At 36.5% G+C, this 16753-nt stretch overlaps 1 protein-coding gene across 1 annotated transcript; it reads right to left on the minus strand.

Annotated features, from left to right (window-relative positions):
* Positions 1-539: 539 nt before the first annotated feature.
* Positions 540-16424, minus strand: LOC131436000 (peroxisomal targeting signal 1 receptor). Its single transcript, XM_058604359.1, has 3 exons — positions 15666-16424; positions 15379-15573; positions 540-2087 (listed from the first exon to the last, which is right to left on the minus strand). The coding sequence occupies exons 1-3, from the start codon at positions 16053-16055 to the stop codon at positions 816-818; spliced, it is 1857 nt and encodes a 618-aa protein (XP_058460342.1). The 5' UTR covers positions 16056-16424; the 3' UTR covers positions 540-815.
* Positions 16425-16753: the final 329 nt, after the last annotated feature.

The following is a 16753-nucleotide window of genomic DNA, read 5'->3' on the forward strand; positions in this document are numbered from 1 at the left end:
ATACCTCGTGTACAGTGTACATGTACAGCGGTGCTTAGTTCAATCGAGTTGGTTCCGAGTTATGGAGTTCCAACATCTTCGAGGTAGCATAATGGCTGAACAGACAAGAAAACTATTGACTTTGTATTGTATATTTAAGCTGTAAAAATCAATTATTAGCAGAAATTACTAGCTGAATTTAAAAATCAGACAAGTGTAGCTTAATTTGAAAACCCCGATGAGGATTTTGCATGCGAAAACCGGATAAAATCATTATTATACAAAAATCATTGGAAAACAAATTTATTTCAATAACCGAAGAAGATGTTTTATTGTCTATTATTTTTGTAATTTTTCAGAACATTCAGTTGCTTCTAATGTCGCCTTAAAAAAGTCTGCCACGATATCAACATCATCTGCAAAACAAACACGTTGAACGGCCTTTCGAAAAACCGTGCCTCTCGAAGATCGGACACGTTTCAAGGCAGTAGACATGAGAGTATAGAGTGTCGAGTATTATTCGAGCTGAGTTGCTTCGTCAATAAAATAAAACGCAACAATCTCTTCTTGTACTCATGTTTATTAACCATTTATCAAAACCAGCGTGTTATACGAAACTAAAGAATAATGTGTCATTCTTTCCAAAGTATTTAGCTCTGTTAAATTTTGTTTTTGATATTGCTCGTCGGAAACTAACTGGATTGAATATAAACTTTTTACTCAATTTTACTTCTCCCTTTCATTTTTACAAGGTCCGAACCTTTACTACTCCATATGTTAAAAAATTATAAAAAAAAACCACTCCCGTCCTTCCACTATATAAAAACAGGCCCAATTTAATCATTACTCATTGGGAACTCGCGATTCAGCACCTCCAAATCGCGGTTATCAATCGCTTGCTGTAAATCCTGACGCCCCATCAGCGACATGACCATCCGCAATGTAATCCAGATTGCACTAGACATCTGGTTGGCAGGAGAGGACACATTTATTCCTGCCCTGGCAATTGAGGATGCTTGATGATTTAGCGCAGTTAGCAGGTGCTCTGCTCCTTCCTTGTAAGCCTTCAAGTTGATACAGATTATTCCCACGTTGTAGCGTGCTCTGATAAAACCGGGCTGTATTTCCAATGCCCGTTGATAGGCTTCTACTGCCTCAACGGAGCGATTTCCATTAGCCAAACTGGCACCCAAACGATTCCAGATTTTCGCACTGTCCGGACGAACCTGTGCAGCCGCACGAAAGCAATCCACTGCCTTATCGTATTCCGAGCTCAAATTGAAGAGTACCCCCAACGCTTCCTGTATATCAGCATCAATCTCGTTCGGTGACGTTTGTACTGCTTTGATGAACAAATCCTGGACATCCTGCAGACTCGGTCCACCCATCAATGAGCTAGCCAAAAATGATTCCTGTGGTTGTATCATTTCAGGTGGTACCAATGCTTCATATTTCTGGTTGCACTTCATCCATTTTACCAACATTTTCAATGCTTGGTTTTGCATGCTTTCATTTGTGTAAGATACCGCCAATGCCATCAACACCGGCATGTTGTTCTGATTGAATGATAGTGCCTTGTTCAAGGCAGCGATTGCGTTTGGATCTTTTTCATTCTCTGCCTGACTGAATCCCAGAAGCTCCCAGATTTCCGGATTCTCCGGATCCTGCTTAACTGCTGCTTCGAAACATAAAACCGCACTTGGGATATCACCCTGAACAAGAAAAGTTTTGCCTTTCTCGAAAGCGTTCTCTACGTTAGTCATAGGGTTTTCCTCATCAAATTTGTACTCCTTGAATGGATCGTAGAACTCAGAGAAATCCGATAACCACGGATGCTGGTTATCATTCTCCGAAATCGAACGCCATTCGTCCTGCAAGCGTTCCCAAAATTGCTTGTTGTAATTTTCGGTTGCTTCCTGTTCCCGCTTCTTATCGTCTTCGAACGCCTTGGCCCAATCTTCGGCGATATTTGATTCTTCCTTGGTCGCCGCTTTCGACGGTCCTGCTGCCAGTTGATCGAACTCATTCGCCCAGACGTTTCCCCCGGTGACCTGGCCGTCGTTGATCTTAATGCTGCCATCACCTACATTGTTGATAAACTGTAGAAACTGTAACGAGAAAGGGACGAGTTTTAGTAAGAGCAGCAATGAAATAAGTCACTATTATAATTGGTGCATTCTGAGCTTTGACCGAACTTGAAAATAGTAAAAAAAATCATCGATGTGCACTTCCTTTGAAAAACGAATCATGTCCCAGAACGAAGAGATTGTTTCATTCAAGAAAATACGGACAAAATTTACCCCGGTATCCTGTTTGGCACGTACCTAGAGAGACTTATATCTTCTTATCTTATTGTAAATCGCTGGTCACCTACGACAATCAGCTGGCTGTGGCAAAATTTTTTTTCCGGTGAATAACGAGAAGGACAACCAACGAATAAAATTTTAGAGTACAACTTTCACAGACAAAACTCAAAATATAATTTTGATACCGGTAATGTGATATTCAAGCGCGAATAATGCGATATTGAAATTACATTTTACAAAATAAGGGCTGTACTCGAAAAAAAAGACACTTTCTTCTGTTTTCAGCTTTTTACTAGATGGGTAAATTATAGGAAAAACTAGTGCGTAATATTCGCATGTGCGAAACTCCGTAATCTGTTCAGTAGTAATAGAGATGTCTTCCAAGCAAGAAGTTCTTCAGCAACAAAATTGTGGAAAATTCAGGTCTTCGAAAACAACAAGGATTTGAAGAAACCCGAGTAGAAGAGATTTGCAAAACAATCACAAATTTGATTATTGAAACCAAACATCTTAACAGTAGAAATTAACATTATTTAGTTTGAAATGAGAGTTAAAACATCAAAAATAACAAAGTCTGCATGAGAAAATAGCAACAAAATATAAAATTCTGTCATTCTAAAATCAAAGCAAGAACAAAATATTTATAGAAGACGAATGTTTCAGTCAATTGGTATTCAAGTATTCAGAATAGAATAATATCACAAGCATTTAACTTTTCTGATGTTGATGTAGTTTATTCAATACTGCTTTTTTTAAGATAGAGCTAATGGACCTATTGAACTTAATGAAATTGGGATAACTCATTAACAACGAAAAAAGATATAACTAACTTTGTTTCAAAACTTATACTGTACAATTTCTTGATTCGATGAAATATCAAGTATCGCTTGTTTGTTATTTGCATCTACCCGAGTAAGAGTGTAAAAAATATGACGCAGTGATCGCACATAACTCGATAGGTAGGTAGTGTTAGGAGAGGTGGCTGAATAAACCAACCTTGCACAACCATAGCTAATATGTGTTTATTTATTCCCTAAGAGTTCCAAATATATCCGACTTAAATGAAATTTTATTGATTTCCTTTTCGAGGATTACTGCAAGGAAGTTGTTATTGAATATGTTTATGATATGAAGGGTTTTGATAGGATTTCAGTGAAAAAAATCTAAATAAACGAGTAAACAGTGGATTTCTTATTTAAATTAAAAACAATAACGTTTTAAAACCTAACTGTTTCTTTTAAAATATTGTAATATTTTATTCATACCTACAATTTTGATCTCTTCCAATGTATCATTCGCATAAATCTTTTTCTGCAAATTTCGCATGAATCTGAGTTTTCTGCCACATTTAAAATACCAATAACTTGGAAAAATTGAAAAGTTTGTCAGTTGTTCATAATTCGACAATTTTATGCCGAGATTCGAGTGAAAACTTAAACATGTATGTCTAGAGATTTAAAAACATCTAAAGAAGCCACCTAGTGGTGTAATGGTGAGTTATTTCTGGTTAGTATGTTGTACACTATTTCAGGTACTTTCAAGACCGACATAACTAAAGTTTTGCTTCCAACTTTTTTTTTTAAATAACTATTTATTGGAATATGAGTTAAAATTAAATTATTAAGATTTAAATTGGGTGTTCAGCCACAAGTGGTGACTTTTCAGCCCTATTATATATATGATTTGGTTATTACCATGAGGACATTATTTGCTTCCGCAATTCTGAGATTTTTGTGTAGGGAAAATTCTAAACCTACTTGTATTGTGTAATGGGGAAAAGGAACTTATATACTAACTTACTAACTAATACAGAGAGCGAATCGATTCAATTGAAGATTGCATCGATTTTTGTCGGAATTTGCTTATAATATTATGTGACATTACATCTAATGGTTCTATATTTGTGAGTCTGTGTAACTCATTTGTACTAAACCAGGGAGGACGCTTCAAAATCATTTTCAGAATTTTATTCTGAATCCTTTGAAGCGTTTTCTTCCTGGTGGAACAACAGCTTGACCAAATTGGTACCGCATAAAGCATGGCTGGTCTGAAAATTTGTTTATAAATTAACAATTTGTTTTTTAGACAGAGTTTAGAATTTCTGTTTATAAGAGGATATAAACATTTAATATATTTATTACACTTTGCCTGGATTCCTTCAATGTGATCCTTGAAAGTGAGTTTTTTGTCATACGTTAAACCTAAGTATTTAGCTTGATCAGACCATGTCAATTCCAAGCCATTCAATTTTAGAATGTGATTATTGTTTGGTTTAAGAAAAGAAGCTCTTGGCTTATGAGGAAAGATAATTAATTGCGTTTTTGCTGCATTTGGTTTAATTTTTTTCTATTTTGACAGATAATCACTGAAAATATTTAAACTTCTTTGTAGGCGACTGCAGATCACTCTTAGATTTCTACCCGTGGCTAACAGACTTGTGTCGTCACAGAATAGCGATTTCTGACAACCAACGGGTAGATTTGGAAGATCAGAAGTGAAAATATTATATAAGATTGGAGCTACACTCGAACCCTGCGGAACACCGGCTCGTACGGGTAGCAATTCAGATTTACAATTCTGATAGCTAACCTGAAGAGTATAATCAGTTAAATAATTTTGAATCATTTTGATCAAATAAATAGGAAACTGGAAATCAGACATTTTTGCTATTAAACCTTTGTGCCAAACACTGTCGAATGCTTTTTATATGTCTAGAAGAGCAACTCCAGTGGATAACCCAGAAGATTTATTTGATTTTATCATGTTCGTTACTCTGACAAGTTGATGAGTAGTTGAATGTTCATGACGAAATCCAAACTGCTCTGGTAAAAAAATTGAATTCTCATTTATATGAGTCATCATTCTCAACAAGATAATTTTTTCAAAAAGTTTACTGATAGGAGAAAGTAAGCTAATTGGTCGATAACTTGATGTTTCTGCTGGGTTTTTATCAGGTTTGAGGATAGGAATTACTTTAGCGTTTTTCCATCTTTTTGGGAAGTAAGCTAATGAAAAACACTTGTTGAAAATTTTAACCAGGAGTCTCAAGGCAACATCGGGAAGATTTAATAAGAATATAAAAAATTCCATCATTACCAGGAGCCTTCATGTTTTTAAGTTTTGTAATAATTGATTTAATTTCATCAAAATTCGTCTCAATAATGTCATCGTGTGATAACACTTGGGTTGAAATATGATCGTATTTCAGTGAGACTTCATTTTCAATAGGACTCACAACGTTCTAATTAAAATTGTGTACACTCTCGAACTGCTGAGCAAATTTTTGAGCTTTTTCGCAATTTGTAAGAAGTATTTGATTTCCTTCCTTGAGAGCAGGAATTGGTTTCTGAGGTTTCTTAAGAACCTTAGAAAGTTTCCAGAAAGGTTTAGAATATGGTTCAATTTGTTCAACTTCTTTAGCGAAATTTTCATTTCTATGTTTAATTTCTTTTTGTAAATCCTTAACTATGTTTTTCATAGCAGGATCACGAGAACGTTGATATTGTCGTCGACGAACATTCTTCAACCGAATGAGCAGTTGAAGATTGTCATCGATGATAGGAGAATTTAATTTAGTTTGAGCTTTGGGAACTGAAAGATTTCTAGCTTCGATAATGTAATGATTCAAATTATCAATTGCTGTGTCGATGTCCGCAGAATTTTCTAAAATAGTTTCATGATCCACATGATTTTCATTGTGAGATCTGTAATCCAACCAATTAGCTCTATGATAGTTGAAAATAGAACTAATTGGATTAATTATAGCTTCGTTGGAAATTCTGAATGTTACTGGAAGATGATCTGAGTCAAAGTCAGCATGTGTAATCGGTTCACTACAAATGTGACTTTGATCTGTTAGAACCAGATCAATTGTAGACGGGTTTTTCACTGAAGAGAAACAAGTCGGATTACTGGGATGAAGAACTGTGAAGTAACCAGCTGAGAGTTGATTATGAAGTATTTTACCATTACTGTTATTTTGCCTACAATTCCACTGGACATGCTTAGCATTTAAGTCCCCTATTACGAAAAATTTCGATCGATATCTTGTAACTTTTTGCAAATCGCCTTTAAAGAAATTTAATTGTTCGCCGGTGCATTGGAATGGCAAATATGCTCCAGCGATGAAATAAATTCCATGAATGGTTTCAACTTCGATTCCCAAGCTTTCAATAACTTTAGTATTGAAAGAAGGTAAAATTCGATGTTTAATTTGCCGTTGGACAAAAATGGCAACTCCACCACCCATTCCAGTAAACCTGTCAAATCGATGAACCACATAATGTGGATTACTTTTCAATTTGACATTTGGTTTAAGAAAAGTTTCTGTCACAATGGCAATATGGGTTTTGTGAACTTCGAGAAAATTATAAAATTCATCTTCACTCGATTTCAAAGATCGAGCATTCCAATTTAAAATATTCAAATATTTATTTAACATCACTGTTAAATTTTAAATTCATTATAATATTATTTGCAAATTGCCATCCGATTTGAAATGCTTCAAACGAGATGAAGTCGAATTCATTTGGATGATCATTTGAAAAAGTTGATCTTGTAGGTAGATCATTTTATTTTCAGTTATATCGCCTAAATCGACTTCATTTAAAGAAGCGAATGGCATTGAAGGAATATTTGTAGGTAGATTGCCATTAGAAGAAGATGATTTGGCCGGTCTACCTATTAATAAATTGTTTTCGTTAGAAGATGGACTGCAATTAGAATTAGAAGAAATAGGTGGTAGATTTCTACCTAATATACCAGCATAACTGACATTAGAAGAAGATGATGACGAGGTCGATCTACCTGTCAATAAATTGTTTTCGTTAGAAGACGAATTGGCAGGCGTACCTGTTTTATGTTTCAAATTCGAAGAAATCAGTGCCTTAGAAGAATTAGGCGTGGCATTAACGGTTTTTTGATTTTCAGGTATGTTCTGTAAATTTAAGGTCGTTGATTTGACTTGTTGTCTAAGCGAACGAGCGTTTAAAATTTTTCCCTGACAGGACATTTCAAATAATTGGATTTATGATTTCCATTGCAATTTGAACATGAAAATTTATCAGTGGTTTCATTCATTGGACAAACGTCTTTCGAATGTGATTTACCACAATTCAAACACCGTATATCCATATGACAATTTTTGGTTCCATGACCGAAGCCTTGGCAACGACGACATTGCGTTTAGTTTGCAATACGATTATGCCGTTTATAATGTTCCCAATGAATTTTAATGTGGGAAATGAAATGTACTTTTTCTAAAGTTTTCAAATTGTTTACATCACTTCGATTGAAGTGTATTAGGTAAAGTTCATGGGAAATTCCAGAGCGTGGTTTAGAAGTACCATTCGCTCTTTTTTTCATAAGTATTACTTGGGAAGGGGCAAAACCAAGCAATTCTTTTAGTTCATTTTTAATTTCATCAATACTTTGATCATTTGATAATCCTTTCAAGACAGCCTTGAAGGGTCTGTCTGATTTTATATCATATGAATAAAATTTATGAAGTTTCTCGGACAAATATCGAATAAGACGTTCGTAATCTTCCAATCCATCCACCAAGACTCGACATTCTCCTCTTCGTCCGATTTGAAATGAGACTTTTACTTCCGGGAGAAAAGTAGAAAGCTCAGTACGGAATGCTTTGAAGTCGGAAATCATCACCGTCACTGGTGGCATAGATTGATGTTTCTTCCCAGAACGGCAAGCGTCCATTTTGGGAATTTTTGAAGAATTTTCTTCTATGTCGCTACAATCGGATTCAGGAAGAATCTCGTAAATATTGTTAGACGGCATAGGATCAGCGGAAGGGAAATCCGTCCGTTGTGTTTTATTTTTACATTCAGATTCTATAAGATCGTGAATGTTATTAGAAAAATGTTGAATAACGGATTGTGATTTATTCCGTATTGAATTATTTTTAGCCTTAGGCTTGTTGCCTTTCCGGTTGGACGCAGGCATTTTTGAAATGAATGAAATTTTAAATTGAATTAACTAGGCTAAATTAGTCTTCGATTAGACTCCTAGCTAGCCTTAAAAAAGGCTGATTAATTTCTTAGTCACTCTAATATCACTCTTTGTATCACTTAGTCACTTAGTTAGTGATTCAGGTAGTCTTGAAAAAGACTGAAGCCTTGAATCAATGAAACTCTAGGTAGCCAGAAAAAAAATTCCAGGAGCCAAGAGCTATACGCGTGCGGTGCGAACGACTGTTCAACACCGACAATTTTGCTTCCAACTAAAAAACAATCTGCATATTAGATAAATGTTGAAACCTGCTTTAACGATTAAAAGTTGGTATAAAGTAATTTTGTATTAAGTAAATTCTGTTGAAAGGTTCGATTACTTCATTATGTTACCGGTATCCGGTTAAAAATTGCTCTAATAAAGAACGCACATTGATTTCCGGGAGATGACCCGACCGATTAACACGTATTCAAATTATAATGAACACATAAACAAACCACTGATAGCTGCCAAAAATAGTTCATTTTGTTCAGTTTTGTGAGGTTAAGTCATGTTTGTACAAAACATAATAAGAGAGATAAGAGAATTTTCTTATGTAGCTGATTCTCGTTGATATCGTCCTCCTGTCTTTCACTATTCACACCCCCTTCTATTGGTTCCCGGTGTCGCTGTTGTTGGCGGGAACATCGTTATTGCTGGTATTTGCCCACGCCCCTGTTGAGTTTGTTGCAGACCCTGTCAGCTTGGAGCGAAATCAATCTTCAGTTCAACAACGCCATCGCACGGCATCACATTCAACATATCATGTCAATTGTATGGGTGCGCAGCCCTGCTATTTTGGCGCGCACGAATTTGACATTTCTCTCCTCTACTTCTATGTATGAGATTCGATGCGGAATCACCTGAGGGCGACATGCTCTCAAAAAAGGTTGTTGCCAATAATTTGTTCGGGAAATGTGAGAGCTGGATATCTTGTTAATATGATGCCTTTGGTTTGTTGTTAACTGAAGCTGGCGTGACTTGTTCCACATTGCCTACGTTGATGAGAGTATTTCGCTGCTGTTAATGGCTATCTCAGAACTACTGTAGTTCCTCTATGGGCGATTAAAAATTAAAAACGGTTATGTGCCCTACCACAAAATTTGGCTAACCCCTAAATGATTGAAAATAATTACTTGAGGCCAGAAAAAGGAGTACCGTTGCCATTGAGAATTGAAGATTCAAGTCGTTTCGAACGAGTTTTTTACAATATTGGTATGTGATCAGTTGATGGTTGTATGTGACAAACGGATTAGGCAAATGCCTTGTGTCTTGACTGTATGTCACAGAAGAAGGTAGAGGCTTTTTCAAGCGCATACGTAACAGATTTACGACATTTAGGAACCCTAAGAAAAAAATTCATTCAAGCTTCGTTTTCGATAGCGTATATCTCTCGGTACGAACATAACGCTCGCTAGAGCCTGATGGAAAGCCATGCAAACTCATTTCTATAGCGTAATCTTCTCTATAAACTGATACATTGTACTTGATATTGTCATGTTCCAAATAGTGTTCATTGTGACTGTTTCAGCGAATTCCATTACTTTGCACTCATTAACGAACATTGAATGTATATAACATCATGAGCTTTGTTCAATTGAAGCAAAATTATTGTTCGTTAAATCAATGCTATTCCGCTGCAAACTCTCATATTATCAAACTGGAGCGAATTCAGTATCGTTGTTTGCGAATTGCTTTAGGCTGCATGCATTCGACACATACAATGAGTCTTGCAGTTCTGGCGGGAGTTCTTCCATTGAAAGGTCGTTTTTGGGAGCTTTCTTCGCGACTGCTAATAATATGTGAGGTACTGAATTTCCCTGGCTAGTTGAGCTTCAATCTTGAACAAGATTCATGACAGTATATTTTAACCATATGTCACAGGAAATCGTCTCATCAAGGTATATTCCTATCCGTGACAGCCTCCTAAATGTCCCTGACTCAACTTTATTTTGCGACACATCCATGCAGCGCGAAGTGTGTGGAATCCCGGAACACCTACGCTCGATGGAAATCCCAAAAATATTTACAAGTAAGTTGAGGCATATTTTACACGGACGGATCACAAATTGAAGAGGCTACTGGGTTTGGTATATTCAACAATAATGTTTCGGCTTCATTTAGGCTTCAAGAACCTGCATCTGTTTATATAGCAGAGTTGGCAGCAGTTTATTATAGTTTGAGTGCAATCCTCACATTATCTCCAAACCATTGTTTTCTCTTCACAGATAGTCTGAGTGCAATTGAAGCTATTCGCTCAAACGCTGCTGGTAAAAATGAACCGTTTTTCTTGGGCAAAATAAAACAGTGCCTGAACGTCATATTGAATAATAATGATCAAATCACAATAGTTTGGGTCCCGGCTCGTTGCTCCATTCCAGGCAATGAAAGAGCCGATATTTTAGCCAAACGTGGTGCTATTGAGGGTGAAATTTATGAGAAACCGATTGCTTTCAACGAATTCTATAGCGCGTCTCGCCAAATAACACTTGCCAGCTGGCAAGCTTTTTGGGATAGAGATGATCTGGGTCGGTGGATGCACTCAATTATTCCTAAAATATGGACAAAGGCATGGTTCAGGGGACTGGATGTGAGTAGGGACTTCATCCGTGTGATGTCCAGACTCATGTCCAATCACTACACGTTACGGAAAACGAAAGAGTTTTAAACTAAGATTTTCGCTTTTCTTGAATTGCAATTTTAAGCAGTATGAACCGATTGGTTTATTTTTCAACCATATAAAAAATTTATTGAGTAAAGTCAGGAAAAGGAGCGCCGGAATTTGTTTTTACGCACACATTGTTGGCATTACTCATACGCTTGCAAAGAGTCTTGCTCATTAAGTGTATCAGCCGTATAATTCATATTAGATTATATTTATTATACTATGTTACCTGTAGTGATGTCAAACTGTGTTATTTGTAATGTATAACAAATGTTAGTTTTGGAATGCTGATTTCATTCAGTGTTGGACGAGATCTGTCAAATGAAATTCAATAAATAAAGTATCGTTAGTAATCTGGGATTCCTACTTAGAACGTAAAACCATGCAGTTTGATCTCTTCGACTTCTCCGAAAACCCCTTCCCTAAATGGTGAGTTGTGTACCTCAGAATAAAGAAAAGATAGGAACATAATAATGGCGACGAGGAAAAACAGAAATGCGTGTAAAATAACGGTGTTTTATATTGTGTAGCCAAAGTTGTTAAAAAAAAGGCAATGAATTGTCTTTTTGTGTTACATATTCTTGTTACAAATTTTTTTTATTAATTCAGCCGGTTGTTTCCGATCTATTTCACCAGCAAAATTCTGAGTGAACAGTGAGTAGGATGCTTCAGAATTGATGTGCGTGTAAAAAAACAAGTTAAAGAGTATTTAACGCCATTTTGTATGGTAGCGTCGGGTTTACTTTTTTCGTTATATTGTCCAGCATTACAAAAAGAGCTATAGCAAATGTAACCATTGTAAAATAATTTTATTTGTAGGCCATGAATTGCGATGATTTCCGAGAATATACGTGAAAGGGTGGATAGAGTGACGATTGTTGGTTATTACCAAAGAAAACAAATGAAATATACTTATTTGTACTTGCTCACGGCAGCTAATTGGCTGGTGACAAGCAGTAAAAGGAAATTCGGAGTTGCTGCTGGAAACGCAACATCAGTGGCAAATCATGTTCTTCGAAACTTGAACAAGGATGAATACAAACGGCTCAATGTGAGTATACTGGCTGGATTTCCAACTGGGAATAATGATGTCGAAATTATTGTCTAGCTTTTAAATGTATTTCCGGACACAACAATAATGTCATCCGTGAAAAACAAACCAACCGATGTCGGCTATTGTCGAACCGAATACGAATTTTATACGACGGCGGTGACTGATAATGAATGTAAGCTGAATATTGAATGTTGTTCTGCTGTTGGCAAAAGCCGATCTGAATATTATATTATATTATATTAACTCGTTCTGAATTAGAGTTTATTATTTTTTTCTTTTGTTTCTGCAAGGGGAAGAGTTGTAATGTATAACAAATGTTAGTTTTGGAATGCTGATTTCATTCAGTGTAGGACGAGATCTGTCAAATAAAATTCAATAAATAAAGTAGAACGTAAAACCATGCAGTTTGATCTCTTCGACATCTCCGAAAACCCCTTTCCTAAATGGTGAGTTGTGTACCTCAGAATAAAGAAAAGATAGGAACATAATATTACTAAGGCATGCATTTACTAAACTCATGATTATCAACTTTATCTATTCATTCATGTATTCAAACAATCATTATTTCATCGATCCAGCCACTCGTTCATTCATTCTTTTATTCATTCACTTTCACTCATCCATAATTCATTCATTAACTTATTCGTACATACATCCATCAAACCATTCATTCATTCACTCATTCATCGACTTATTTATATACTCATCTGTTCATTCACTCAATCATCAATTGACACTTAAAGTTTCTTTTATTCACATATTATTCCAAACACGTAACGAAAAGATGAGGAGGTTTTTGTACCCTTTTGAGAGTGTACTGTAATAACAGTCAGCTCAAGGGGGCTTTTTTCCTGGTCCAATAAATGCATATAAATTTTGTTGTAAATTATTATTAGTTTTTAAAATATTTAAAGGAGCCCCTTAAAAGAAATCGTACATTCCACTGGGTGCTCTTGCTTTATAACAATAGTTTATTGCCTTCTTCGTTTGTAATAACCGTTAATATTGTAATACTTCAACTTGTCGCGTTGTAGTCTTTTGTTTTGTTGTAAAGTTTTTAATTTTTTCCAAGGTTTGTATGTGTCCGTTACCAGGGGGCTCCGAACGTGAGCTCTTTGGTGCAGGGGAGTGTGGAGGGCCAATAAAAAAAAGTATAATAACTACAAATTATTGATGATTATTTATATAAAGTTCCTTCCAGAACATGCTTTCACTGTCGGGAAATCATTATAGGATATGTCGAAGAACTTCAACACGGTAACCAACATATTCGACAATCGGTGCTTAGTCCGAATTACATATTTAACAATTGTACGTTCTCGAAATACCCAATTGAATGGTTGCAAGTAAAAAAAGAAGAATGAAATCTTTGTTCACTTTTGTCGAACAGACAGTAAACTGCACGACTTCGGATTTACAGACAAGCACATACTATTAATCAAGTCTACGATGAACCGAGTGTGGTGCGTTATTAGAGTATCGGTAATCACATCAAGCCCCTTTGAATCTCGCATATTTCGTGTTTGCTATACAACATTGCTTAGAAGGGTGTAATAAGAATATAGTACAAGATAAACGCGAGTGGTACGATTTTCAGTAAGTCGTGGTTTCGTTCAAGACATTGATATTATATCATGCAACGTTGGAAAGATGGAGGAAACATACATCGGACTAAAAACTGAAACCAATCGTATCGGATTTCAACGTGTGGAAGAAAGAGGCTCATGAGAAGATAATGTCAGCCACTCACTACGGTGACTGCCGGTACTGAAACCAACAAAGGAAGCAAAGCAAAATCTTTCTTTGAACTTCTAAGAACGCTTCGATCATGCAAGGTTCGGAAAGTAAACTATCTACAATATACTCTGGTTAAACTTGTAGTTATTTACGAGGAAGGGGTCTTGGAGGAGGATGATGACCTGTGGACCCTTCGCTACTAACGAGGCTGACGGCGAATAGCCATAAATCGAATTGGACCGAGACGTCTCCTGTTGACGGCAGAGATCCGCGACTTACGACTGAAGGCATTACGTAGATATTACGTAAATATTTTGTGTTCTCTATCTCAATAGAGCAAAATTATGTTTCAATATAGTCAGTGCTGCATCCGATGCTTTTTGACGTTAATTGGATTATAGCAGGACGATGTACTGTCTAATGAACTATATATAATATAGTACTCGATAGTCTGCTTAGAAGAACCGATGAGCATTATCATCATTGTTGACATTGAGCCTCTAATCTATTTCAGCTGTGCGGACGACATCAATATAATTGGTGTTCATCATAGAGTGTTGGAAGAGGCCTTCTAATATTTTGAGTGAAAGTTAAGCGGATAGAATTGACTATAAGTTATAACAAACCAAAATACCTGATGATTGGTAAGTAACGAGGTAGTTGTTATAGCCGAAATGGACGTTAGTACTCTACATCTACAAAAAAATAGAAGTTTTGTCTGTGGGAAAATTGTCTGGCTTTTGGCCCTGAATAAACTAGACAACGAAGTACCTGTAGAGAGTGACAAGTTCTATTTCTCAATTAAGTTGATAACTAAATTGAAATGTTTTGTCCGTTCATCATGTACGATTAACCCGTATATAATTCATTGATTCTACTGTTACCTTTGTAGATAAATAATATTTGGGCAATGGACAAATAAGAACATTCAACGTGTTTATCATATTCAGGCAAAATAACTCTTCCTAGTATGTGTAGGAAATTAAATATCTCTAAGCGGTTATAAATGGAATCATGTCTGACATACGACACGAAACAGCTGTTGGAAAAGCAAAACAAAGAAATCATCATTCCAATGTACAAAAAGGGCGCATCGGGATGAATCAGCAAAAACAACAAATCGATTGAAGTCAGATATCGCGTGAATAAAATTGTATACCGTTTGCGCTATCAGCCAAACAAAGCCTTGTTGAACCGTTTCGAAATTAGAATCGATTTGTTAATCAAATGTGAAAATGATGATATTAAAACCTAATACTCCCTATTAATAAAGACACAATCGATTCCTCATGATTGTTAAATGAATATCACGTGATTCAACTTTTTTTTATATCGCACCTGAAAATTATTCCCATCCAAGAAGAACAACTAAGTTTTGGAACTCTTCAAAAGAAATAATATAATCTTTTTATCGTGAAATACATCGCAGTAAATCATATTTCAGTCTGATACCAGAAGACAAAGCGCAAGTAACATGACGAATGCGTTTCAAGGTCACTTGCCTATTTGACTTTTGTTACTACACTTGCGGTAAACGTCATACCACAGCCAGCTGCTTGGTGTGTAGTGTTAAAAATAAAATCATCAAATACAGCCCAATAAACTGGCAATAACTCTAATCCATTGCTCACCTCACTATAATTCAGCTTCTCCGTATCAGTACGGTATGTGACATCAACTAATTCTCCTGCCGCTTGACGAATCGACTGTTGCTCCTCTTCACTCTTCGGTTCATTCAGGTCGAAAAAATCCTTTGTATATAAAATATGACTTGGTCCGGCACTGATTGTTCCCTCGATCGGATCTAACTGAGAGTTTGACCAAATCTGCGAACCATAATTAAAGGACAAACGATATTGCGAAAAATATTTAGTCTGACCATTGATACTGTAATTGCGAGTCAGCACATCCTACTTACACTGGTAAGTTTACTCTCCGCGCGATGACCGGGATGGTTAGATCCAGCTGCAATCGACGAATCGATTGCGAATTCTCTCTCCCAATTCAAGTCCGACCGATTTACTTCCTCGATTACCGGAGGTCCAGGTACAATCTGACGCTGGTGAAAATTTTGCCGGTCGATATCCCTCATCTCCTTCAGCAGCACATCCATACGAAACGATTGTGGCGCCGGAGCAATTTGACCCATGAACTCTTTAACCAGATCATCATCCGATCCTATATAGGCCGAACGACCTCCGGCGAACCCTTCATCTTGATAAGCGACATCCCGCGTCACCTGGCGGCCCAGGTTCATCAACGAATTCGCTCCACCACATTCTGGTTCTACAAGATCCTTAAAGGACATGGTTTACAGCTTTACACAGATCGCGCACTGGCCACGGTTCTTGCCGTCGTCGTCAGATGCAGATTGGTTCAGCTCCTTTTTGGAAGGGAGGTCTAAAGGTCGAATGCAACACTTTCTAAACACGAATCATTGTCATTCGTTGCTTGTTTGCTACTTCGCATTGGAGCAGCTCTGACCGAGTGGCATTCCAAGCACAACCGGTTCCGGGTAGGGCTTCTCCGACAGGAATTTCACTAGCACAAGGAACGTGATTACTGACGACGATCACAAAACTCAAGATAAATTTGATAACACCAAATTCACTGATGAAGTGAAGTTTCACTTCTCTATTTATTTAGATCCGTGAACGCGACACGACATGGCAGACTTGTCAAAGTACCACCAGAAATATTTCATCATAACCAGTGATGCCAGATTTAAAAATGAATATATAGATTTTTAAAATACTCTGCCTTGAAACTGCCTTAAAACCTTGTATTTGTATGTATGATGACTAATAAAATGAAATTATCTTAGTGCAATGATGTTGCTTAATGAAGTTAGATATTCAAAGAGCATTATTGATTTAAAGAATCTCACAGAAGCATCACCATAAATGGCGTTTTTCACTATGACGCAATATTGCTCGACCGAAATGTTTCATGAATTATCACACTCTTACAAAATGTTACTCTGTTTTGGGATCACCTATTCGTCAA

The sequence above is a fragment of the Malaya genurostris genome, chromosome 3 (genome assembly GCF_030247185.1).
Source record: "Malaya genurostris strain Urasoe2022 chromosome 3, Malgen_1.1, whole genome shotgun sequence".
NCBI classification, from domain to species: domain Eukaryota; kingdom Metazoa; phylum Arthropoda; class Insecta; order Diptera; family Culicidae; genus Malaya; species Malaya genurostris.

Bases quoted from the DNA above. Each gene is read 5' to 3' on its own strand.
- LOC131436000 (XM_058604359.1), bottom strand. From the start codon at position 16,055: ATGTCCTTTAAGGATCTTGTAGAACCAGAATGTGGTGGAGCGAATTCG. The intron at 15,574-15,665 runs GTAAGTAGGATG...TATGGTTCGCAG, and splicing joins CGGAGAGTAAACTTACCAGT to ATTTGGTCAAACTCTCAGTT. The intron at 2,088-15,378 runs GTGAGCAATGGA...TTCTCGTTACAG, and splicing joins AGAAGCTGAATTATAGTGAG to TTTCTACAGTTTATCAACAA.